Source organism: Bombina bombina, chromosome 2 (assembly GCF_027579735.1).
Source record: "Bombina bombina isolate aBomBom1 chromosome 2, aBomBom1.pri, whole genome shotgun sequence".
NCBI classification, from domain to species: domain Eukaryota; kingdom Metazoa; phylum Chordata; class Amphibia; order Anura; family Bombinatoridae; genus Bombina; species Bombina bombina.
The window spans coordinates 356,197,229-356,224,523 of NC_069500.1; the positions used below are offsets into that span (position 1 = coordinate 356,197,229).

The 27,295-nt window shown below is 40.8% G+C and overlaps 1 protein-coding gene across 1 annotated transcript in view; it reads right to left on the reverse strand.

The window, feature by feature from the left end:
* RHOF (ras homolog family member F, filopodia associated) overlaps positions 1–27,295 on the reverse strand; it is a 96,821-nt gene that overhangs the window by 7,952 nt on the left and 61,574 nt on the right. Inside the window, exon 4 of the mRNA XM_053701750.1 lies at positions 5,528–5,662. Within this exon, the coding sequence (XP_053557725.1) occupies positions 5,528–5,662 (135 nt within the window). The remainder of the gene's footprint in view (positions 1–5,527; positions 5,663–27,295) is intronic.

A 27,295-nucleotide genomic window follows, 5' to 3' on the forward strand; every position in this document is an offset into this window, starting at 1 on the left:
TCAAAAGGAGGAGCTTGAAGAGCCCCCAGAACCAAATTCAAACTCCAAGGAGGAGAAATTGACTTAATGACAGGTTTTATACGAACCAAAGCTTGTACAAAACAATGAATATCAGGAAGATTAGCAATCTTTCTGTGAAAAAGAACAGAAAGAGCAGAGATTTGTCCTTTCAAGGAACTTGCGGACAAACCTTTATCTAAACCATCCTGAAGAAACTGTAAAATTCTCGGAATTCTAAAAGAATGCCAGGAAAAATGATGAGAAAGACACCAAGAAATATAAGTCTTCCAGACTCTATAATATATCTCTCTAGATACAGATTTACGAGCCTGTAACATAGTATTAATCACAGAGTCAGAGAAACCTCTTTGACCAAGAATCAAGCGTTCAATCTCCATACCTTTAAATTTAAGGATTTGAGATCCTGATGGAAAAAAAGGACCTTGCAACAGAAGGTCTGGTCTTAACGGAAGAGTCCACGGTCGGCAAGAGGCCATCCGGACAAGATCCGCATACCAAAACCTGTGAGGCCATGCTGGAGCTACCAGCAGAACAAACGAGCATTCCTTCAGAATCTTGGAGATTACTTTTGGAAGAAGAACTAGAGGCGGAAAGATATAGGCAGGATGATACTTCCAAGGAAGTGATAATGCATCCACTGCCTCCGCCTGAGGATCCCGGGATCTGGACAGATACCTGGGAAGTTTCTTGTTTAGATGAAAAGCCATCAGATCTATTTCTGGAAGTTCCCACATTTGAACAATCTGAAGAAATACCTCTGGGTGAAGAGACCATTCGCCCGGATGCAACGTTTGGCGACTGAGATAATCCGCTTCCCAATTGTCTATACCTGGGATATGAACCGCAGAGATTAGACAGGAGCTGGATTCCGCCCAAACCAGAATTCGAGATACTTCTTTCATAGCCAAAGGACTGTGAGTCCCCCCCTGATGATTGATGTATGCCACAGTTGTGACATTGTCTGTCTGAAAACAAATGAACGATTCTCTCTTCAGAAGAGGCCAAGACTGAAGAGCTCTGAAAATTGCACGGAGTTCCAAAATATTTATCGGTAATCTCACCTCCTGAGATTCCCAAACCCCTTGTGCCGTCAGAGACCCCCACACAGCTCCCCAACCTGTAAGACTTGCATCTGTTGAAATTACAGTCCAGGTCGGAAGAACAAAAGAAGCCCCCTGAACTAAACGATGGTGATCTGTCCACCACGTCAGAGAGTGTCGTACAATCGGTTTTAAAGATATTAATGGAGATATCTTTGTGTAATCCCTGCACCATTGGTTCAGCATACAGAGCTGAAGAGGTCGCATGTGAAAACGAGCAAAGGGGATCGCGTCCGATGCAGCAGTCATAAGACCTAGAATTTCCATGCATAAGGCTACCGAAGGGAATGATTGTGACTGAAGGTTTCGACAAGCTGAAATCAATTTTAGACGTCTCTTGTCTGTCAAAGACAGAGTCATGGACACTGAATCTATCTGGAAACCCAAAAAGGTTACCCGTGACTGAGGAATCAATGAACTTTTTAGTGAATTGATCCTCCAACCATGATCTTGAAGAAACAACACAAGTCGATTCGTATGAGATTCTGCTAAATGTGAAGACTGAGCAAGTACCAAGATATCGTCCAAATAAGGAAATACCACAATACCCTGTTCTCTGATTACAGACAGAAGGGCACCGAGAACCTTTGTAAAATTTCTTGGAGCTGTAGCTAGGCCAAACGGCAGAGCCACAAACTGGTAATGCTTGTCCAGGAAAGAGAATCTCAGAAACTGATAGTGAGCTGGATGAATCGGAATATGCAGATATGCATCCTGTAAATCTATTGTAGACATATAATGCCCTTCCTGAACAAAAGGCAGGATAGTCCTTACAGTTACCATTTTGAATGTTGGTATCCTTACATAACGATTCAATATTTTTAGATCCAGAACTGGTCTGAAGGAATTCTCCTTCTTTGGTACAATGAAGAGATTCAAATAAAACCCCAGCCCCTGTTCCAGAACTGGAACTGGCATAATTACCCCAGCCAACTCTAGATCTGAAACACATTTCAGAAATGCTTGAGCTTTCACTGGGTTTACTGGGACACAGGAAAGAAAAAATCTCTTTGCAGGAGGTCTTATCTTGAAACCAATTCTGTACCCTTCTGAAACAATGTTCTGAATCCAAAGATTGTGAACAGAATTGATCCAAATTTCTTTGAAAAAACGTAATCTGCCCCCTACCAGCTGGGCTGGAATGAGGGCCGCACCTTCATGTGGACTTAGAGGCTGGCTTTGCTTTTCTAGAAGGCTTGGATTTATTCCAGACTGGAGATGGTTTCCAAACTGAAACTGCTCCTGAGGATGAAGGATCAGGCTTTTGTTCTTTGTTGAAACGAAAGGAACGAAAACGATTATTAGCCCTGTTTTTACCCTTAGATTTTTTATCCTGTGGTAAAAAAGTTCCTTTCCCACCAGTAACAGTTGAGATAATAGAATCCAACTGAGAACCAAATAATTTATTACCCTGGAAAGAAAGGGAAAGTAGAGTCGATTTAGAAGACATATCAGCATTCCAAGTTTTAAGCCATAAAGCTCTTCTAGCTAAAATAGCTAGAGACATAAACCTGACATCAACTCTGATAATATCAAAAATGTCATCACAGATAAAATTATTAGCATGTTGAAGAAGAATAATAATATTATGAGAATCATGATCTGTTACTTGTTGCGCTAAAGTTTCCAACCAAAAAGTTGAAGCTGCAGCAACATCAGCCAATGATATAGCAGGTCTAAGAAGATTACCTGAACACAGATAAGCTTTTCTTAGAAAGGATTCAATTTTCCTATCTAAAAGATCCTTAAAGGAAGTACCATCTGCCGTAGGAATAGTAGTACGTTTAGCAAGGGTAGAAATAGCCCCATCAACTTTAGGGATTTTGTCCCAAAACTCTAATCTGTCGGACGGTACAGGATATAATTGCTTAAAACGTTTAGAAGGAGTAAATGAATTACCCAAATTATTCCATTCTCTGGAAATTACTTCAGAAATAGCACCAGGAACAGGAAAAACCTCTGGAATAACCACAGGAGATTTAAAGACCTTGTCTAAACGTTTAGATTTAGTATCAAGAGGACCAGAATCTTCAATTTCTAATGCAATTAGGACTTCTTTAAGTAAAGAACGGATAAATTCAATTTTAAATAAATATGACGATTTATCAGCATCAACCTCTGAGACAGAATACTCTGTAACAGAAGAATCATTAGAATCAGAATGATGATGTTCATTTAAAAATTCATCTGTATAAAGAGAAGTTTTAAAAGACTTTTTATGTTTACCAGAAGGAGGAATAACAGACATAGCCTTCTTAATGGATTCAGAAACAAAATCTCTTATGTTATCAGGAACACTCTGAACATTAGATGTTGATGGAACTGCAACAGGTAATGGTACTTTACTAAAGGAAATATTTTCTGCATTAACAAGTTTGTCATGACATTTAATACAAACAGCTGGAGGAACAACTACCAAAAGTTTACAGCAGATACACTTAGCTTTGGTAGTTCCAGCACCAGGCAGCGATTTTCCAGTAGTATCTTCTGACTCAGTTGCAACGTGGGACATCTTGCAATATGTAATAGAAAAAACAACATATAAAGCAAAATTGATCAAATTCCTTAAATGACAGTTTCAGGAATGGGAAAAAATGCCAGTGAACAAGCTTCTAGCAACCAGAAGCAATAAATAATGAGACTTAAAGTGGAGACAAAATTGACGCCCACATTATTCGGCGCCTAAATGCTATTAGCTCCAAAAATGACGCCACATCCGGAACGCCGACATTTTTGGCGCGAAAAACGTCAAAAATGACGCAACTTCCGGCGACACGTATGACGCCGGAAACAGAAAAAAAATTTCGCGCCAAGAAAGACGCAATAAAATGAAGCATTTTCAGCCCCCGCGAGCCTAAAAGCCCACAGGGAAAGTCAAATTTTAAGGTAAGAAAAAAATGATTGATTCAAATGCATTATCCCAAATATGAAACTGACTGTCTGAAATAAGGAAATGTTGAACATCCTGAGTCAAGGCAAATAAATGTTTGAATACATATATTTAGAACTTTATAAAAAAGTGCCCAACCATAGCTTTAGAGTGTCACAGAAAATAAGACTTACTTACCCCAGGACACTCATCTACATGTTGTAGAAAGCCAAACCAGTACTGAAACGAAAATCAGCAGAGGTAATGGTATATATATAAGAGTATATCGTCGCTCTGAAAAGGGAGGTAAGAGATGAATCTCTACGACCGATAACAGAGAACCTATGAAATAGACCCCGTAGAAGGAGATCATTGAATTCAAACAGGCAATACTCTCCTCACATCCCTCTGACATTCACTGCACGCTGAGAGGAAAACCGGGCTCCAACCTGCTGCGGAGCGCATATCAACGTAGAATCTAGCACAAACTTACTTCACCACCTCCATAGGAGGCAAAGTTTGTAAAACTGATTTGTGGGTGTGGTGAGGGGTGTATTTGTAGGCATTTTGAGGTTTGGGAAACTTTGCCCCTCCTGGTAGGAATGTATATCCCATACGTCACTAGCTCATGGACTCTTGCTAATTACATGAAAGAAATATATATATATATATATATATATGTGTATATTTGTGTGTGTGTGTGTGTGTGTGTGTGTGTGTGTGTGTGTGTGTGTGTGTATATACATACATATATATACACATATATATACACACATATATATATATATATATATATATATATATATATATATATATATATATATATATATATATATATATATATATATATATATATATATATATATATATATATATATATATATATATATATATATATATATATATATATATATATATATATATATATATATATATAAACCTTGGTCCCAATTGGACAGAAAATGGAAAAGTGCTGTGGTCATTAAGAGGTTAAAAATATACCCTTAAATGTAACAAATAGAACGGAGCGTATAATTAAGTCTAATGTACTACATTTGTACAGTTCAGCAGTTAAAGGGACACTGTACCCAATTTTTTTCTTTTGTAATTCAGAAAGAGCATGCAATTTTAAGCAACTTTCTAATTTACTCCTATTATCAATTTTTCTTCGTTCTCTTGCTATCATTATTTGAAAAAGAAGGCATCTAAGCTTTTTTGTTTCAGTACTCTGGACAGCACTTTTTTATTGGTGGATGAATTTATCCACCAATCAGCAAGGACAACCCAGGTTGTTCACCAAAAATGGGCCGGCATCTAAACTTACATTCTTGCATTTCAAATAAAGATACCAAGAGAATGAAGAAATTTTGATAATAGGAGTAAATTAGAAAGTTGCTTAAAATTTCATGCTCAATCTGAATCATGAAAGAAAAATTTTGGGTACAGTGTCCCTTTAAGCAAATGCGTCATCTCTACCCAAGCATCATTATATGGTATAGAAAGTACATTTATCCCATTACAATATTCCTTTTTTTACCTGAGTATAAGTAATTGGCTCCTGTTGAGAAGTCTTCAGTCTGCGCAAGCGCTCTTTGTCCATGCGCAGGTCTGTTTTACAGCCAATAAGCACTATAGGAACGCCTCGACAGAAGTGATGCACTTCAGGATACCACTAAAATGCAAAAGCAAAAAGAATCATGTTTCCCATAATATTGAAAGGGAAATTAAACATAAAATATATTTAAAAGGGACAGTAAAGGCACATCACAATGCTCCCTTCGCAGTCTGTCAGCTTGTCTCTTTTTTTTTTACTTTGACGATAGAGAGAGCATATTCTGCTATATGCAGAACATTGGAATGTCAAATATTTACAGTGAATACATAGTATAACACTTTATTACATATGAATATTGTAGAAATATGCTTTTACATGTTTACTTAACTGCAAAGGGCTCCAATGCACACACTTGAGACCTCATATCTGATTCCTTAAAACTTAATGCAATTTTTGTAATAATGTTAGATAGTGTATTTATGAGTAACTGTACTTTACATGTGTTTTGTGACACTTTTTTGTTTTGCAAAACAGTTAACCAGAGCTCTGAGGACACAGTAATTATTCTAGTGTAAATTGTGGTTAAAATCATGTGTTGGATTTACTTCTCATATTACAAGTTGAAAGTGAACATGGACGTGTGTAAACACCCGCTATAAACCCCTTTTCGCTTGTGCGTTACTGTTAGTGCACCGTACCGTACTGGGGTACGACCCTTTTACTCATCAGGGCATACAATATTGCTACTTGTCTCCATTTGATATTGATGTCTTTCATGAGGGGCAAGAGGTCATTGCTAACTCTGTTGCTCTACAGAGTTTCTTCACATTTTCTCTAAAGGGCTCAATGTTCTGTATTACTGGAATAAGAGGTCCAGGTAATTTTGAGGAGAGTACTTCCATCAAACAGGAAAATAGGAGCTGAGTAATCTGTCTGACTGTTCCCCTATTTCACATTACATTTGGGACATATTATGTTAACAGAACTATATTATGTAATTGTAAGGACTATATTACTAAGAGTTAAGCCACAGAGACATGGTCTGGTCTCATTCCCTATATGCTGGATTTTCTTTCTCTCTTCACTGGCAGGTGTGATGCTGCACTCGCTAAAAAGCACAAATTATTTACTATATATCTTCTTATTAGTAAGGCTATAAAAAAAAGAATTTCTAAATGTGTTTATATATGCTGTCTTATATACTTACTATACTTATCTTGTATCTAAGCCTCTGCAGACTGTCCCCTTATTTTAGTTCTTTTGACAGACATGCATTAAAGCCAAATCAGTGCTGACTCCTAGGTAACTTCACATGCGTGAGCACAATGATAGAGATAGATAGAGATATTTATATTAGCACACATGAACTAACTCCACTCTCTCTTGCTGTGAGAAACTGTCAAAATGCCCTGAGCTAAGAGGCGGCCTTCAAGGGCTTAAAAATTAGCATATAAGCATACCTAGATTTAGCCTTCAACTAAGAATACCAAGAGAACAAAGCAAATGTGATAAAAAGTAAATTGGAAAGTTGTTTAAAATTACATACTCTTTCTAAATCATGAACGTTTAATTATTTAGACTGTCCCTTTAAGATCACGATACCCATTACTCTGCCAACCTTGATTGCAACTACTGATAACTATTAAGAACCTACATTTGACTTTAAATTGTAGGAATAGCAAAATGTTTTTATTGAATTCTAACACTGTATAGCAGACATCCTCAAACTTGGCCCTCCAGAGGTTTTGGAACTACATTTCCCATGATACTCAGCCAGCTGATATTCAGAAACTGTGTGGACATTTTTATCAAAGTTATCTTAAGCACTTTAAAGGGGATAGAAAAGACAAAACATAAAATGTGCATTAGGTGCATTTTAATTTGAAATATAAGCATTTTTGTAAAATACGTCCATTATCCAAATGCTTCTATTAAGTTATTACTGTTTTTCAGCAGCATATGCACATATCCTGTGAGACCTTGTGCACCAGTATTCAAACACAACACCATCTCAGAGAGTCAGCAGTGGCTTGAGTGACACAAATGATGTCTTCACAGAAGAAATACACATCACTGTCAAACATGGTGTTTGAATACTTGTGCACAAGCCATCACAGGATATGTGCATATGCAGCAAAAAAACAAACAAATTATGCTTACCAGATAATTTAATTTCCTTCTGTACAAGGAGAGTCCACAGCATAATTCCTTACTGTTGGGAAATACTGAACCTGGCCACCAGGAGGAGGCAAAGACACCCCAGCCAAAGGATTAAATACCTCTCCCAATTCCCCTATCCCCCAGTCATTCTGCCGAGGGAACAAGGAACAGTAGGAAAAATGTCAGGGTATAAAAGGTGCCAGAAGAAAAATTATAATTTAGGGGGGCGCTTATCGAAGAATACGGGCGGGGGCCGTGGACTCTCCTTGCACAGAAGGAAATTAAATTATCTGGTAAGCATAATGGATGTTTCCTTCTTAATACAAGGAGAGTCCAAGACATCATTCCTTACTGTTGGGAAACTTTTACCCAAGCTCTAGAGGACACTGAATAATAATGGGAGGGACAAAAGCGGCAGACCCTAATCTGAGGGCACCACAGCCTGCAAAACCTTTCTTCCGAAGGCTGCTTCAGCTGAAGCAAAAACATTAAACTTGTGTAAGGAGGACCAAGTGGCCGCCTTACAAATCTGCTCCATAGAGGCCTCGTTCTTAAAGGCCCAAGAGGAAGCCATTGCTCTAGTAGAATGAGCCGTAATTCTGAGGAGGTCTATGTCCCACTGTCTCATAGGCTAAGCAGATAAGACTCCTCAACCAAAAAGATAAGGAAGTCGAAGAGACCTTCTGGCCCTTACGCTTCCCAGAATATGCCACAAATAAGGAAGAATCTTGTCTAAAATCCTTAGAAACTTGAAGATAAAACTTCAAGGCGCGAACCACGTCCAAATTATGAAGTAAACGTTCCTTCGAAGAAAAAGGATTAGGACACATTGAAGGGACCACAATCTCTTGATTAATGTTGCAGTCTGACACGACTTTAGGGAGAAACCCTAACTTAGTACGTAAGACAGCCTTATCCGAATAGAACACCAGATAAGGAGGCTCACATTGCAAGGCGGCAATCTCAGATACTCTGTGCGCCGAGGCAATAGCCAGTAGAAAGAAAACTTTCCAGGACAACAACCTAATATCGATTTCCTGCATAGGCTCAAACAGAGCCCGTTGAAAAACCTTAAGAACCAGATTCAGACTCCAAGGGGGAGCCGAAGATCTGAACACAGGTTTAACAAAAGACTGAACATCTGGAAGCTCAGAGAGCCTCTTGTGCAGTAAAACAGACAAGGCTGAAATCTGTCCCCTCAGGGAACTGGCCGAAAGACCCTTCTCCAGACCATCCTGGAGAAACATCAGAATAATGGCAACCTTAACTTTATGCAAAGGAAATCCACGCTCTTCACATCAGAATAAGTAGGTTCTCCAAACCTTATGATACATGCGGCGAGTAACTGGCTTACAAGCTTGTATGAGAGTATCAATAACTCTCTCAAAAAACATTCTGGGCTAGGACTAAGCATTCAATCTCCATACAGTCAGCCTCAGAGAATCTAGATTTTGGTGAACAAAAGAACCTTGTTTCAGCAGATCCCTGCGACAAGGTAACCTCCATGTAGGAGAAGATGACATCCTCACTAGATCCGGAAACCACCTAATTTGCGGCCACGATGGAGCAATCATTATCACTGATGCTTGCTCCTACTTGATGCGGGCCACTACTCGAGGAAAGAGTTGTAAAGGTGGAAAAAGGTAGATTAGATTGAACCTCCAAGGCACCGTTAATGCATCTATTAGCTACACCGGAGGATCCCTGGACCTCAACCCATATCTGGGTAGTTTGGTATTGAGACGAGATGCCATGAGATCCATCTCCAGCGTCCCCCACCTGAAGCATATCTCCGCAAACACTTCGGGATGGAGAAACCATTCCCCCGGATGAAAGGTTTGTCTGCTGAGAAAGTCCGCTTCCCAGTTGTCCACACCCGGAATGTGGATCGCTGACAGCGAACAGTTGTGGGCCTCTGCCCACTCAAGAATCCGAGATACCTCCCTCATCGCTAGGGAGCTCCTTGTTCCCCCTTTATGGTTGATGTAAGCCACTGCGGTTATATTGTCAGATTGGAATTTGATAAACTGGGTCGAACCCAGAAGAGGCCAAGCCTTCAGACAAGGACTTCAGCCAGAGCACCCGACGCGTATGTACTGAGAAACCAGATATCTTAGCATTCAGGCGAATAATCTGCATGTTTGCATCACATATAAAAGAATTAGCAATTCTCAAAGCCTTAATTCTTTCCTGGATAACGTCGAGGGGACCCTGCGCCTCGATCAACTCCGCTAAGGAGTCGCACCAGTAGGCTGCAGCTCCAGCAACCGAGGCAACAGCTGCTGACGGTTGAAATAAATATCCCGTATGTTGAAACATTTTCCTGAGAAAAGTTTCCATTTTCTTATCCATCAGATGTCTGAAAGACTAGCTATCCTCAAGAGGGATAGTAGTGCGCTTAGCGAACGTGGGGATAGCTAGCTTAACTGCTTGTAAGGTGATGTGGTTGGTAAACGGAAGTACAAGAGGAGAACAGTGATGAACACAACCGAAAATGGAATGGTTTGGAGGCTAGCCCGCAGCAATCGTTGAGACCTAAGGACATATGACAGTAAGTCAGCTAATGTGATACCTCATTCATAATCATCTGTTAATGTTATATACTGGGCACGGTGCGCTATGAAAAATATATTTTAGAGACTTTGACATACCCTGATTACTCTTAGCGTAAATGCACGTATAAAATTTATATGGAAATAAGATACACACTCGTTTTTGAATACACTCCAGAGATTACACTCAGGACATACCGATCACCCCTCTCCACCTACCACAAAGATAGACTTGATTATATTTCACCCTTTAACATTCACAGTAAGCTATGGAGAATACTGATTATTTTTCATGGAGAGCGGTTTCAGAAAATGAAGCACAGAGACCCAATATAGAGGACCTTTTCTCTAACATAGTAACTACCCATAATATAAGCAATGTTTTTCAGCAGATGGAAACTAAACTCATTAGAGTATCATTTATGGTGGGATATAAAACTGCTAGAGAAGTATCTGGTGTTTAAAAGTGGGGAACTTTTTAATCCTAAATCCCCTTGGGACCATTTTTTAGTGCAAAAGTCAGACTTCATTGAAGAATGGAATAATGTGCTCTCAGAATGCTCCTACAAGGTGATGAAACTTATAATAATTTTTAAAGAGAAACAGCAAAAAATTCTGAATAATTGAATTACAGAAAATTTAATAAATTCATTGGTCATGACAAGTACACTAAATTGGATAATAACAGAATTTATGCTTACCTGATAAATTACTTTCTCCAACGGTGTGTCCGGTCCACGGCGTCATCCTTACTTGTGGGATATTCTCTTCCCCAACAGGAAATGGCAAAGAGTCCCAGCAAAGCTGGTCACATGATCCCTCCTAGGCTCCGCCCACCCCAGTCATTCGACCGACGGACAGGAGGAAATATATATAGGAGAAACCATATGATACCGTGGTGACTGTAGTTAGAGAAAATAATTCATCAGACCTGATTAAAAAACCAGGGCGGGCCGTGGACCGGACACACCGTTGGAGAAAGTAATTTATCAGGTAAGCATAAATTCTGTTTTCTCCAACATTGGTGTGTCCGGTCCACGGCGTCATCCTTACTTGTGGGAACCAATACCAAAGCTTTAGGACACGGATGAAGGGAGGGAGCAAATCAGGTCACCTAAATGGAAGGCACCACGGCTTGCAAAACCTCTCTCCCAAAAATAGCCTCCGAAGAAGCAAAAGTATCAAATTTGTAAAATTTGGCAAAAGTGTGCAGTGAAGACCAAGTCGCTGCCTTACATATCTGGTCAACAGAAGCCTAGTTCTTGAAGGCCCATGTGGAAGCCACAGCCCTAGTGGAGTGAGCTGTGATTCTTTCAGGAGGCTGCCGTCCGGCAGTCTCATAAGCCAATTGGATAATGCTTTTAAGCCAAAAGGAAAGAGAGGTAGAAGTCGCTTTTTGACCTCTCCTTTTACCAGAATAAACAACAAACAAGGAAGATGTTTGTCTGAAATCTTTAGTAGCCTCTAAATAGAATTTTAGAGCACGGACTACGTCCAAATTGTGTAACAAACGTTCCTTCTTTGAAACTGGATTCGGACACAAAGAAGGTACAACTATCTCCTGGTTAATATTTTTGTTGGAAACAACTTTCGGAAGAAAACCAGGCTTAGTACGCAAAACCCCACCTTATCTGCATGGAACACCAGATAGGGCGGAGAACACTGCAGAGCAGATAACTCTGAAACTCTTCTAGCAGAAGAAATTGCAACCAAAAACAAAACTTTCAAAGATAGTAACTTAATATCTACGGAATGTAAGGGTTCAAACGGAACCCCTTGAAGAACTGAAAGAACTAGATTTAGACTCCAGGGAGGAGTCAAAGGTCTGTAAACAGGCTTGATCCTAACCAGAGCCTGAACAAATGCTTGAACATCTGGCACGGCTGCCAGTCTTTTGTGAAGTAAAACAGATAAAGCAGAGATCTGTCCCTTTAGAGAACTTGCAGATAATCCTTTCTCCAAACCTTCTTGTAGAAAGGATAGAATCTTAGGAATTTTTATCTTGTTCCATGGGAATCCTTTAGATTCACACCAACAGATATATTTTTTCTATATTTTATGGTAAATTTTTCTAGTTACAGGCTTTCTAGCCTGAATCAGAGTATCTATTACAGAATCTGAAAACCCACGCTTTGATAAAATCAAGCGTTCAATCTCCAAGCCGTCAGTTGGAGGGAAACCAGATTCGGATGTTCGAATGGACCCTGAACAAGAAGGTCCTGTCTCAAAGGTAGCTTCCATGGTGGAGCCGATGACATATTCACCAGGTCTGCATACCAAGTCCTGCGTGGCCACGCAGGAGCTATCAAGATCACCGAGGCCCTCTCCTGATTGATCCTGGCTACCAGCCTGGGGATGAGAGGAAATGGTGGGAATACATAAGCTAGGTTGAAGGTCCAAGGTGCTACTAGTGCATCTACTAGAGTCGCCTTGGGATCCCTGGATCTGGACCCGTAGCAAGGAACCTTGAAGTTCTGACGAGACGCCATCAGATCCATGTCTGGAATGCCCCATAATTGAGTTATTTGGGCAAAGATTTCCGGATGGAGTTCCCACTCCCCCGGATGGAATGTCTGACGACTCAGAAAATCCGCTTCCCAATTTTCCACTCCTGGGATGTGGATCGTAGACAAGTGGCAGGAGTGATCCTCCGCCCATTGAATTATCTTGGTCACTTCTTTCATCGCCAGGGAACTCCTTGTTCCCCCCTGATGATTGATATATGCAACGGTCGTCATGTTGTCTGACTGAAACCTTTTGAATTTGGCCTTTGCTAGTTGAGGCCAAGCTCTGAGAGCATTGAATATCGCTCTCAGTTCCAGAATGTTTATCGGGAGAAGAGACTCTTCCCGAGACCATAGACCCTGAGCTTTCAGGGATTCCCAGACCGCGCCCCAGCCCACTAGGCTGGCGTCGGTCGTGACAATGACACACTCTGGTCTGCGGAAGCTCATTCCCTGTGACAGATTGTCCAGGGTCAGCCACCAACGGAGTGAATCTCTGGTCTTTTGATCTACTTGAATCGTCGGAGACAAGTCTGTATAATCCCCATTCCACTGTCTGAGCATGCACAGTTGTAAAGGTCTTAGATGAATTTGTGCAAAAGGAACTATGTCCATTGTTGCAACCATCAATCCTATTACTTCCATGCACTGCGCTATGGAAGGACGAGGAACAGAATGAAGTACTTGACAAGAGCTTAGAAGTTTTGATTTTCTGACCTCTGTCAGAAAAATCCTCATTTCTAAGGAATCTATTATTGTTCCCAAGAAGGGAACTCTTGTTGACGGGGACAGAGAACTTTTTTCTTTGTTCACCTTCCATCCGTGAGATCTGAGAAAGGCTAGGACGATGTCCGTATGAGCCTTTGCTTTTGACAGGGACGACGCTTGAATCAGGATGTCGTCCAAGTAAGGTACTACTGCAATGCCCCTTGGTCTTAGAACCGCTAGAAGGGACCCTAGTACCTTTGTGAAAATCCTTGGAGCAGTGGCTAATCCGAATGGAAGTGCCACAAACTGGTAATGCTTGTCCAGAAAAGCGAACCTTAGGAACTGATGATGTTCCTTGTGGATAGGAATATGTAGGTACGCATCCTTTAAATCCACGGTAGTCATAAATTGATTTTCCTGGATAGTAGGTAGGATCGTTCGAATAGTTTCCATTTTGAACGATGGTACCCTGAGAAATTTGTTTAGGATCTTTAGATCCAAAATTGGTCTGAATGTTCCCTCTTTTTTGGGAACTATGAACAAATTGGAATAAAATCCCATTCCTTGTTCTCTTATTGGAACTGGATGTATCACTCCCATCTTTAACAGGTCTTCTACACAATGTAAGAATGCCTGTCTCTTTATTTGGTTTGAAGATAATTGAGACCTGTGGAACCTTCCCCTTGGGGGTAGTTCCTTGAATTCCAGGAGATAACCTTGAGAAACTATTTCTAGCGCCCAAGGATCCTGAACATCTCTTGCCCAAGCCTGAGCAAAGAGAGAAAGTCTGCCCCCCACTAGATCTGGTCCCGGATCGGGGGCTATCCCTTCATGATGTTTTGGTAGCAGTGGTAGGCTTCTTGGCCTGCTTACCCTTGTTCCAGCCTTGCATTGGTTTCCAGGCTGGTTTGGGTTGTGAAGTATTACCCTCTTGCTTAGAGGATACAGAATTAGAGGCTGGTCCCTTTCTGCGAAAGGGACGAAAATTAGGCTTATTTTTAGCCTTAAAAGACCTATCCTGTGGGAGGGCGTGGCCCTTTCCCCCAGTGATGTCTGAAATAATCTCTTTCAAATCAGGTCCAAATAATGTTTTACCTTTGAAAGGAATGTTAAGCAATTTTGTCTTGGAAGACACATCCGCTGACCAAGACTTTAGCCAAAGCGCTCTGCGCGCCACGATAGCAAACCCTGAATTTTTCGCCGCTAATCTAGCTAATTGCAAAGCGGCATCTAAAACAAAAGCGTTAGCCAATTTAAGTGCTTGAACTCTGTCCATAACCTCCTCATACGAAGATTCTTTACTGAGCGACTTTTCTAGTTCCTCGAACCAGAAACACGCTGCCGTAGTGACAGGAACAATGCATGAAATTGGTTGTAGAAGGTAACCTTGCTGTACAAAAATCTTTTTAAGCAAACCCTCTAATTTCTTATCCATAGGATCTTTGAAAGCACAACTATCTTCGATAGGAATAGTAGTGAGTTTGTTTAGAGTAGAAACCGCCCCCTCGACCTTGGGGACTGTCTGCCATAAGTCCTTTCTGGGGTCGACTATAGGAAATAATTTCTTAAATATAGGGGGGGGGGAACAAAAGGTATGCCGGGCCTTTCCCACTCTTTATTTACTATGTCCGCCACCCGCTTGGGTATAGGAAAAGCGTCGGGGGGCACCGGAACCTCTAGGAACTTGTCCATCTTACATAATTTCTCTGGAATGACCAAATTGTCACAATCATCCAGAGTAGATAACACCTCCTTAAGCAGTGCGCGGAGATGTTCAAATTTAAATTTAAATGTCACAACATCAGGTTCAGCTTGATGAGAAATTTTTCCTGAATCTGAGATTTCTCCAGACAAAACCTCCCTCATGGCCCCTTGAGATTGGTGTGAGGGTATGTCAGAACAGTTATCATCAGCGTCCTCTTGCTCTTCAGTGTTTAAAACAGAGCAATCGCGCTTTCTCTGATAAGTAGGCATTTTGGATAAAAGATTTGCTATGGAGTTATCCATTACAGCCGTTAATTGTTGCATGGTAATAAGTATTGGCGCACTAGATGTACTAGGGGCCTCCTGTGTGGGCATAACTGGTGTAGACACAGTAGGGGATGATGTAGTATGTTTACTCCCCTCATTTGAGGAATCATCTTGGGCAATATCATTATCTGTGGCATTACTGTCCTTACTTTGTTTGGACACTATGGCACAATTATCACATAAATTTAAATGGGGAGACACATTGGCTTTCATACATATAGAACATAGCTTATCTGATGGTACAGACATGTTAAACAGGCTTAAACTTGTCAACAAAGCACAAAAAACGTTTTAAAATAAAACCGTTACTGTCACTTTAAATTTCAAACTGAAAACACTTTATTACTGAATATGTGAAAAAGTATGAAGGAATTGTTCAAAATTCACCAAAATTTCACCAGTGTCTTAAAGCATTAAAAGTATTGCACACCAAATTTCAGAGCTTTAACCCTTAAATTAACGGAACCTGAGCCGTTTTCAAATTTAACCCCTATACAGTCCCAGCTATATGCTTTGCTGAGACCCAACCAAGCCCAGAGGGGAATACGATACCAAATGACGCCTTCTAGAAGCTTTTTTAGTGATTCTTAGATCCTCACACATGCATCTGCATGCCTTGCTCTCCAAAAACAACTGCGCAGTAATGGCGCGAAAATGAGGCTCAGTCTATAACTAGAAAGGCCCCCAGACTAAAAAAGGTGTCCAACACAGTGCCTGCCGTTTTTTAAACGTTCCCCAAGATTATAATGCCAATTATTAGCTAGAATCTGCATAATATGCCCCAATAAAGCAATCGTTTTAGCCCATAAAAATGTCTACCAGTTTTTAAGCCCTTTTTTAAGCCCTTTATTCTTTTATATTTGACTAAGAAAATGGCTTACCGGTCCCCATGAGGGGAAATGACAGCCTTCCAGCATTACATGGTCTTGTTAGAAATATGGCTAGTCATACCTTAAGCAGAAAGGTCTGCTAACTGTTTCCCCCAACTGAAGTTACTTCATCTCAACAGTCCTGTGTGGAAACAGCAATCGATTTTAGTTACTGTCTGCTAAAATCATCTTCCTCTTACAAACAGAAATCTTCATCCTTTTCTGTTTCAGAGTAAATAGTACATACCAGCACTATTTTAAAATAACAAACACTTGATAGAAGAATAAAACTACATTTAAACACCAAAAAACTCTTAACCATCTCCGTGGAGATGTTGCCTGTGCAACGGCAAAGAGAATGACTGGGGTGGGCGGAGCCTAGGAGGGATCATGTGACCAGCTTTGCTGGGACTCTCTGCCATTTCCTGTTGGGGAAGAGAATATCCCACAAGTAAGGATGACGCCGTGGACCGGACACACCAATGTTGGAGAAATACTTATTGAAACCATCGCATCAATTAAAAAGGAGACTGATGTGACTAAGAAGGGTAAATTTGAGCATGACAGCTTGAACTATAGTACCAATATGGAAGAAGGGTGACTTTTTCGGATACAGACCATGACTCAGATGATAATAAAACACTAATGTACTGCAAGAGGCACGAAGTCAAGAAAGTAGTATATCCATAGATACAAATGACAATGCTGCAGTGTCTGAGATTTCTACCAATATGTATAGGGCAGCATTGCAAGGTGTACAAACAGGACAGAGCAATGCATTAAGTCATATAGACGTAATACCCATACAAGGTCAAATACAACATCACTCTCAACCACAATTGGAACAGGTTTTTCAGAGGGGCAGGTCAGACCTAAGGGGAGGAGGCCCCATAAAAGAGGGGGAAAGCGTAGGAAGAAACAAATACTCCCTAAGAACCAATACCCAACAGAAAAACAAATACAAAATAGGTCAGTGTTAAATTTATCCGACATAGAATTAAGTGAGTTAGAGGAAAAAGTACTTAAATATGGGCTAGGTTTTGTTCCGTCTAATAACTTTAACCTTTGACACAATTGTAGATCTTAACAAATTTGTAAGAAACCTTACCCTTAAGAAGTATTTTAAAATTGGTCCTGAGGATTCAGAACCAGGGGAAGTTGAAAAGCAGGAAGAAAGAATCCCGAAGGATATTCCTTTTGAAGATGCTGGAGATTATCTAGCACTGCTTAACATAGAAGCTGAATCCTCAGAAATAGAAATGTGAATGTCCAGTTAAGACCAAAGAGCACCTTTTATCCGACAAGAACAAGAGGGATCTATTTGGAATAATTTCATAGGAGAGTAGAGCAAGAATTACACAAATTACAAGATAATCTAGCATGTAATAAATTCAATCTTAATAAACAAGAGAAAGAAGCTATACAGAAGTTTGCAGAGAATGAAAATATTGTCATAAGACGCAGTGACAAAGGCGGAAATATTGTAGTGTTGAATAAAAGGGATTATATATCTGAAGCCTACAGACAGTTGGATACTAATGTGTATCAAGAACTTGATTTTGACCCTACCCCAAAAGGAGCTTAAGTCATATACTAGATGAAGGGAAGGAATTAGGAATTATTACTGATGACACATAGATTCTTGGATGTTAAAAACCCGAAAGTAACTATTTTTCACCATCTCCCAAAGACTCACAAATCCTTAATCAACGTACAAGGCAGACCCATAGTCTCTGGTATAGGGTCTTTGTTGGAGCCTTTGGGAGAATGGATTGAAAATATATTACAACCACTGGTGAAGTTGTTACCCTCATATCTAAGGGATACTAAGCAGCTATTAGGCATATTGGACAATATGGAATGGAGACAGAACTTCATCTGGATGACTGTTGATGTAGTCAGCCTATACTCTAGCATACCCTTAGATAAAGGAATAGAGGCAGGGAGCTGAATATAAGAGTTATGTACTGAGAGTTCTTACATTTCTGCTAACACAATTATTTTTCTTTTGGAGGGCAGTTTTTCCTACAAAAGAGAGGAACTGCAATGGGTGCAATATTTGCGCCTGCATTTGCCAACATTTATATGGGCTGGTGGGAGCTAGCTTATATCTATGGGGGAGATTGCCCTCTGAGAGGAAAAATAAAACTGTATAAGAGATATATATCGATGACCTATTTATATGGGAGGGATCAGATGTAGAATGTGAAATTTTTTTGACTAATCTGAACAATAATGACAAAGGTTTAAGCTTTACGTATAAAATGAACCCCTAACAATAAGCCATCTAGACCTGATATTAAAGGGAGACACATCATAGAATTCTATTGAGACACGTCTACATAGAAAGGAGATAGAGCAGGAAATAGCTTGTTGCATTCAAAAAGCATGCATCCTAGACATACTAAATATGGGATATTGAAAGGTGAATTCATTAGGCTTAAAAGAAATTGCTCAGGGTATGATACTTATGTTAAAGAAGCTGAAAATTTCAAAATACGTTTTACACAAAAGGGGATAACCTAAATATCTCATAGGAAAAGCCGCTAAAGAAGTAGAAAGTTTGGATAGAGAATCTATGATATATGAGGATGGCTGTTGTAAGAACAGCAAGACAAATGGGAAGGAGAATTTACCGATATTTGTAACTAATTATAGTAATCAGTTTGAAGAAATTGTGAAAATCATTAAGAAATGTTTTCCTATTTTACAGGCAGATGAACAGCTTTATTTTTGGATTAAGGATTGTTGCAAATACGTATCCAGAAGAAATAAAACATTAGATAACATTTTATCACCCAGTGAGATAAAAATGAGACACACAAAATAAAATAGCTGGTTACATTGTAAGGGCCACTATAGATGTGGTGCTAATAGCTGCAGAGCTTGCACCTATACTCAGGTAGGCAAGCATTTTCGGTCGGCTGCTACACAAAGTGTCTTTGATATTAGCTCCTGCACCAATTGTCGCAGCACCAATGTAGTGTATTTATGTATGCATGTACATGTATACACTGCAATCTACAGTATGTTGGTCTCACCTCTAGAGAGGCAAGAGACAAGATTAAGGAACATATTTATGATGTAAAGTCAGCCTCTCCAAATTCACAAGTTGCCTATCACTTTAAGTTTGTACACAATGAGCAATTGGATAAGCTTAGATGGCAAATAATAGAACATGTGAAAACGCCTTGGAGAGGAGGAAATAGAGATAAGCTTCTACAAAAACTAGACGCATTCTGGATTTTTAAGTTAAAAACCAGATCTCCTCAAGGTCTAAATATACAAACTGATTTGATTAAGTTTTGGGAATGAGAATGTAAATTTGAGCTGTTCACTTTGTAAATATTAATTCAGAAAGCAATTACAATTTGATATACATTTAAATTGAATTACATATTCTGATCCATATTTAAATCTATAATAGCATTAACAGTGGCAATTCACTTTAGTTAATTTTAGTGATTCAATGAAAAACATTTTGGTAGATGGTATAATACTTCTGGTATACATAGATTCATTTGATCTTTTAGCTTTGTGAAAATGTTAAAATTATAGATGTTAACATAGCATAGAACTTAAATATAGCAATACAATTTAGCTAATTAAAGTGAAAGATGAAGATTAATTTGGTAGATTGTTTGTTAATAAAAGTTATCATCTCCCCCGCTTTAACTAAACTTGGGAAGTTATCAATGTTAAAATATATATTTTAGTAATGAGTAACAGTATTAATTAATACGATGATAATAATAGTGACATTATGCGCTTTCTGCTATGTTATAATTATTCTGCTTCAGGAACCTGAAGATTGCTGAAAGCCTTGAATGTGAAGAGTTAAGTCTTTAGCATAGAATGACGACATGAGATCACACATGATTATAATGAGACTGTAAGGTCAGTGCAGTCTATGAGGAATGCGCAAGCTGAAACGCGTAAAACCGGTGCTGCACTGGCCTCTATGATCTTGTAATTGATGATTTTTACATTTGCTACAATAAAATTTATATTTTAACTTTTTACATCCGCTGCCTTGCTAGAATTTGTTTAGAGTAACAGGGGAAATACTCCCTCCACCCAAAAACCTACTTTAATTGCGCAGGAAAGCACGCACCACTGCAATTAACTCGCACCCATTACCGGAGCCACGGTGTCTGACCGAACGGTATACAACAGCATCAGGCCGCATGCCCATCAGAGGTGCCTTTAACAAGATCAAGGCATTGGGGCTCGTGTTGCACACAGAGGAGGCGAGATCCGATACAGCTCAGCAATGGCTGCGGACTTTGAGGCGACCCACGGGATAACGCCATCACTGTAACAAGCCAGGCAGCCTAACATAGCACCTTTGAGTACTGGGGCGATAAAAATACTTTACCTGTCTGGGAGACATAGGACTACATGAACCAACGCTAAACAGCTCTCACCTAAAGAAGGGTGAATAATCCGATACACCCTCTGACAGGGCCCTACCCCATACATACACCAGGGACCCAAGCAAGATCTGAAAAAAAAAAAACCACACACACACACACAACACGCAACAGGGCCCTCACGAAGCGCAAACACCTCTGCAAAGTTTAACTGCGCCATAGGCCCTGATGCGTACCTATATTTCACCTCGACACAAGATCCTACAAAACGCAACTGCCCCGTTATATCAGAAAGGTCTGCCCTGAGGATTCAGACACTAAGGGGACTCTAGGATTAACTGGTGGCCCACTTTGAGGGCATAAAAGAGACAACATGCACCGCCCTGCAGTAAGATTGGGTATATTCGCCCGCTGTATAGGGTCTTTATCAGTAGCACTGCTAGATCTTGGCACGTACAAAGTATCACACTGCCAATAAGCTTTGTGATGCCAAATACACGTAGAAGATCTTCTAAATTAACCAAAGAATATAAACTCTCCATGATGAATAATTATCTGAAACCTGTGGATACCTCTTTAGCCCCTCCCAGAGACTCCCATCCTAGGACCCAACAGAGAGTCGAAGCTCAGGTACACACTACAGGCCCCGAGCTCACTAATTATGTCACAAAAGACAATCTCAAATCCCTATCTTCAAAAGATGACATAAGGATAGCAATGCAAGAGGTCAAAGAACTGTTTGGAGAACTTAAACAAGACATCAAGGGGGTGGAGAACAGGGTTTTGAAACTGGAGAAGAAGACCGAAATACATAGCACAGAGTTCCGTCTCCAGGGGGAAAGTACTCAATTGCACGCAGACATGATCCAAAATCTCATGGACCACATGGACGACCTGGAGAATAGGAGCAGGCGAAATAACCTTAGGATCCGTGAAGTTCCAGAATCCATATCCCCAACTGCCCTTTTGGGCTACTTGCAAAGCCTCTTGCGCACCATAAAGGACTCTCCCTCAGCACCTGAAGTCCCAATAGAAAGAGCCCACCGGGCTCTATTCCCAAAGCCCCCCAATAAGGCCCCTCCGAGGGATGAGATTGTGAAATTGCTATCATTCCATGACAAAGACGAGATCCTTAAAGGATCCAGAAATAAGTCACCTCTCACCCACCTGGGCACGGAAATCCAGGTCTATTCTGATTTGTGCCCCACCACCCTGCAGAAAAGGAAAGATTTAAAATTCATAACTTCTGCTCTTAAAGACAATGGAATTCCCTACCGTTGGGGCTTCCCGACATGTATCATTGCCCCTAAAGACAAGATATCAACCATCTTCCGCACTATACCAGATCTAGCGGCCTTCAACAAAAACCTTGGTCTGGATATCCAACATCACTTGTTCACCTACAGGAAAACGCATCTTCTGCCACTGGACACACAATAGAAGTTCCTATCCTTGGCAAACCTGTATGAACTGAGATCTTAAATAAAGGAGTGGAGAACTCCATCAATCTGCTCCAAGAACTTTCACCACTTCTTCCTCCAGATGGGTAATGTGGGGAGGTGGGGTGCTTAGATTATGTTCACTAGGGCGCTCATAATTTTATATTGCATTTTTTATAACCATATTGAGTGTTACCTAGATTTAGTTAAACAGAATTAGAGTAACGTGATTTGTTGTCTCCACTATGGAACCTCAAATTAACAGTCAGCAGCATGAATGTTAGCGCCAGGGTTCTCAGACCTTTATAAAGTATGTTTAACGGCTATAAAAGTTAGTCCCAGGTTTGTTTCCCTCCCTTGGATGTGATAGTTGTAATTGTTTTGTTACACCTGCTGTGGCACATCAACATAATACTCAGGGAGCCGTTACAGGCATTATAAAACATTACATCTAGCCTATACTGTCAGCACGCTCATACAGAACAGAGAGACGCGGTCGACATCCCCCTCACAGGAATGCCCACACTCGCGTTTCTACACGCCATTTACCCCACACCAAACACCGGACGCTGCTACAGCTTATACAACACATATTAGCACATAACACATATTCACCTTGAAATTGTGCACACTTGCCCTAGGCAATAGTCTAGTGTTACCACCCCTAGTGTTTTTCTCTTGTTAAATTGTGATATTTGGTTTTGATTGTAAACCCTGTGATTAACACTGCACAGTCTTGTTTCACCGATATCCTCCTGACCCCATTGCGTGGCACAGTGAGAATACAACCTCCCTCTTCTACAGCCTCATATACCTGTACCAACTCCTCTGATCCTAACCCTACCATACTCCCTCCCCCTCTTTTTCTTTTCCTCCTCGCCCTGACGTCCTGTCCCCACTCTCCCCCTCTAGGAAAATGTCATCACGTACACCCAGGAATATTTCACATGGCATCAAACTGATCACGGTAAAATGTCAAAGGAATGAATAACCCGGGCAAATGTTCTATAGTACTCAATGACCTACAGACAATGGGTGGAGATGTAGTCGTCCTCCAGGAAACACATTTTAGAAAAGGCCACAAACCTAAATGGTTCCAAAAAAACTTCACACAAGTTTACTTTGCATCAGTCACAATCAAGAAAAATGGGGTGGGTATACTGTTACATGCGAAGACCTCTTTCCAGTCCATTTGGGTGGTAAGAGACCCCGAGGGCCATTACATCATTATCACGGGCCTCTTGTTTAACAGGCCAGTGACCATTGTAAACCTCTACTCCCCAAACACCCTACAAGCACCTTTTTTCAAAAAACTGGAGCATAAGATACTGGAGGAGTGGACGGGAATCCTCCTTATCGGAGAAGATTTCAATGTTACAATGAACCCCCTCTTGGACACTTCTGACCTCCAGCACCTCCTCAAAGACTCTCAGAACCATCAGCTCTCTCTTGAGGGACCTGACGGTTCATGATGTCTGGCGTATAACACATCCCAGCACAAAAGATGTTACCTTCTTCTCTTATCCACATAACAAGTATTCCAAGATTGATTACATCTTTGCCAACACTCTAGGTCTGATGCTCATATCTGATAGCGCCATAAACCCCATTACCTGGTCAGACCATGCACCGGTCTCTTGCACAATTCAATGGCCCAACATTCCAGTTTCCTCCTATGTGTGGAAGCTGGACGACACCCTGATAAATAATCCCACCACCCAAACTGAAATTACCAAACTACTTCAGGAATATTTCCAAACTAACTAATCTGATAACCTACCTTTGACTGTTTAGGAAGCACATAAGTGCATTCTACAGGGCAAGCTCATCAAAATTAGGGCCAAGCAAACCAGATTGAGGAGGGAAAGACTTCAGTCCTTACTTACCCAACTCTCGCATCTCGAATCTCTACACAAAGCGGAGCCTCAGAACACTTCTCTATTAACAGAGTTAGAGCAGGTTATAACTAGCCTTCTAAACCATCTGCAGGAGGAACACCAAAGAAAGGCACTCCTCCTGAAGCAAAAATTTTATGACCAAAACAACAAAGCAGGGAAAATGTTAGCCCGAGCCATTGCCTGTCGAAAAATTAACTCCTATGTCCATGGGATAGTAGATTCACATGGCAACCCACAGCCTGACATGAAGGACATAGCTAAGGTCTTTAGAGAATATTATAAGGCACTTTATAACTTGCATCCTAACCTCCCGAAACCCTCAGACACTTTACTTAATACATCTGATACTCCCTCAGTACAGAAATATCTAAGGTCCAGGTGCCGTACCTCTCCGAGGAGGAAAAAAAAAAAAAAAAAAACTCCTTAGAAGATTCCTTCACTCTCACCGAAATCCTAGACACCATTAAAGATTTGCCCTTGGGGAAAAGTCCGGGCCCCGATGGCCTGGGTTCTAAATATTATTAAACATTTGCCTACACTCTTGCCCCCAATCTTCAACTCCACTTCAGATACGGCTTCCCTTCCAGGATCTATGCAAGAGGCACACATAATTGTCCTCCCAAAAGCTGGTAAACCCCTACTAAACCTGAGAACTTTCGCCCTATTTCCTTACTCAATGCGGACATAAAAATTCTGGCCAAACTCCTAGTGAATAGGCTTAAATTCCTGCCGCAACTCATCTCCACTGATCAGGTCGGTTTCATTCCAAATAGAGAGGCGAGAGACAACACTTTAAAAGTACTACAACTGATCACCTATGCCCGTAACTCTTCCACCCTCCTATCAACAGACGCCGAAAAGGCTTTCGACCGAGTAAACTGGTCTTTCATGCTTTCTACCCTAACCAAAATGAATATAGGTCCAAAACTTAGAAGCCTGATCTCATCACTATACTCCTCGCCGAACGCCAAAATTCATGTCAACTGAGTGCTTTCTGAACCCTTTAAAATATCAAATGGAACGAGACAGGGCTGCCCCCTCTCCCCATCCTGTTCGCCATGTCAATAGAACCCTTAGCCAGCAAAATAAGGGACAACCCTACAATAAAAGGACTCTAAATCCAAAATTCAGAACACAAATTGGCCATGTATGCAGACGACATTCTGTTCACTCTAACGAACACCATTCACTCACTACCAGAGGCAATAAAGGAGTTTGAGCAATATGGCTTGGTCTCCAACCTTCACCTCAATCTTACCAAATCTGAAATCCTCAACATTAGCGAACCTCATGCGACATTTGACACCATTAGGAGGAACAGCCCCATAAAAGTAGTAGACAAAGAAATTTGATACCTAGGGATAACTATCAAACCATCTTTACCAGACCTAATCGAATCCAACTATAAAAAATTAAAGGATGCAATTGTGACTGACCTGTCCAGTTGGAAAAAGAAAAATATATCTTGGTTGGGGCGGATCAACATAGTCAAAATGAATATTTTGCCCAGGGTCCTATATCTGTTGCAAACTATGCCAATCACACCAACCACTCCTCACATCCAACATATACAGAATGCAATAGAAAAATATATAAGGCAAGGTATTAAAGTTAGGATTAATAAACACACACTATACAAATCTAGGTCAGCAGGAGGAATAAGGGGTACCAAACCTACACTCTTACAGACAAGCCATCTCACCACAACAGGTCATTGAATGGAGTCAAAACATAGCACACAAGGCCTGGGTGAAACTGGATACTGACATCCTTCGATGCAACAATGTAGTCTCCCTGGCGTGGATCCCACAGACACCGCCCTCCCCAAATATCCTCGTACCCATTACTAAAAGAGACCCTAACTACCTGGGACAAGATTGCAGCCACTCAGAGCAGTATCTCAACCCCAATCTCCCCCCTTATTACTGGTACGCGATAACCCATCCTTGGGTATTCGTACTTCACTGCCAATAAGGGATGCACCCCCTTTACAGAGACTAGCCATCTATAACGCCCTGGCTCAAAGCAACCTTAAAAAACACAAAAAGACCTCATGAAATAGGACCCTGACCTGTTCTCCTCTTGGTTTCACTGTGCCCAGCTATCCCACTTCATTTCTACACATAGACACAAATCCTCAGACCTTTGACACCATTTGAAACCCTATGCACACAAACAACCCCACCGAAACCTCATCTCACTCCTGTACAATATGCTCCAACACGCTGGCCTCAGCAACCTCCTCCCATATGTGCTGAGTTGGCACAAAGAACTAGGGTTTGAACTAGAGCCTAAGAAGTGTATCAATTGTGATAACAGATTGCACTTGTTTGTAACCCCTATTCACTTGTTTTTCAATAAAGATTTGCTTTAAATAAAAAAAAAAAGTCACACTGTGATCCTGTCTTCAGCAATTTCACATAAGTAAAAATTGAAACAATCTTACCAGAATCCATGCTGTGAAACAGAAACACAGACTCTCAAATGTGGAAGTCTTGTAGCATCGCTCCTAACATGGACTTGAGTGAAGAAGCAGACAGTGAAACTCGTCAACACTGGTTGCTTAAGGAGCTGTTAGCTGGCAGTCTGGATGGTTTCACAGAAAGACTCTCCCTGCATCTCCAGACTAACTTTCGTCAATGCTCTGGCTGAGAGGCTAACAAGACTACTTAAATCACCAGTTCCATATCGAAAGGCATATATCCCTCCTAATGAACAACTCTGAAATCTTCCGACACTCTTCTGCCATCCTCCTGTGACGAAAGGCAAAGAATGACTGGGGGATAGGGGAAGTGGGAGAGCTATTTAAGCCTTTGGCTGGGGTGTCTGACTCCTCCTGGTGGCCATGTTCAGTATTTCCCAACAGTAAGGAATGATGCAGTGGACTCTCCTTGTATTAAGAAGGAAAGGGACATTAAATACGAAAGTTGTTCCTCCTTTGTGTCTTCCACAAGATTTTGCAGTGTCTCTGCTGGAATTTGTGTCCATTCAGCTAAAGAGAGGATTTCTGACATCAGGCACTGATGTTGGATGAGAAGGTTTGGCTCGCAGTCGGTATTCTAATTGATCCCAAAGGTTTTTAATGGGGTTAAGGTCAGGGCACTGTGCAGGTCACTCAAGTTCCTCCACACCAAACTTGTCAAACCATGTGTTCATGGAACTCTCTTTATGCACAGAGGCATAGTCATGCTGCAACAGGAAAGGGCCATTCCCAAA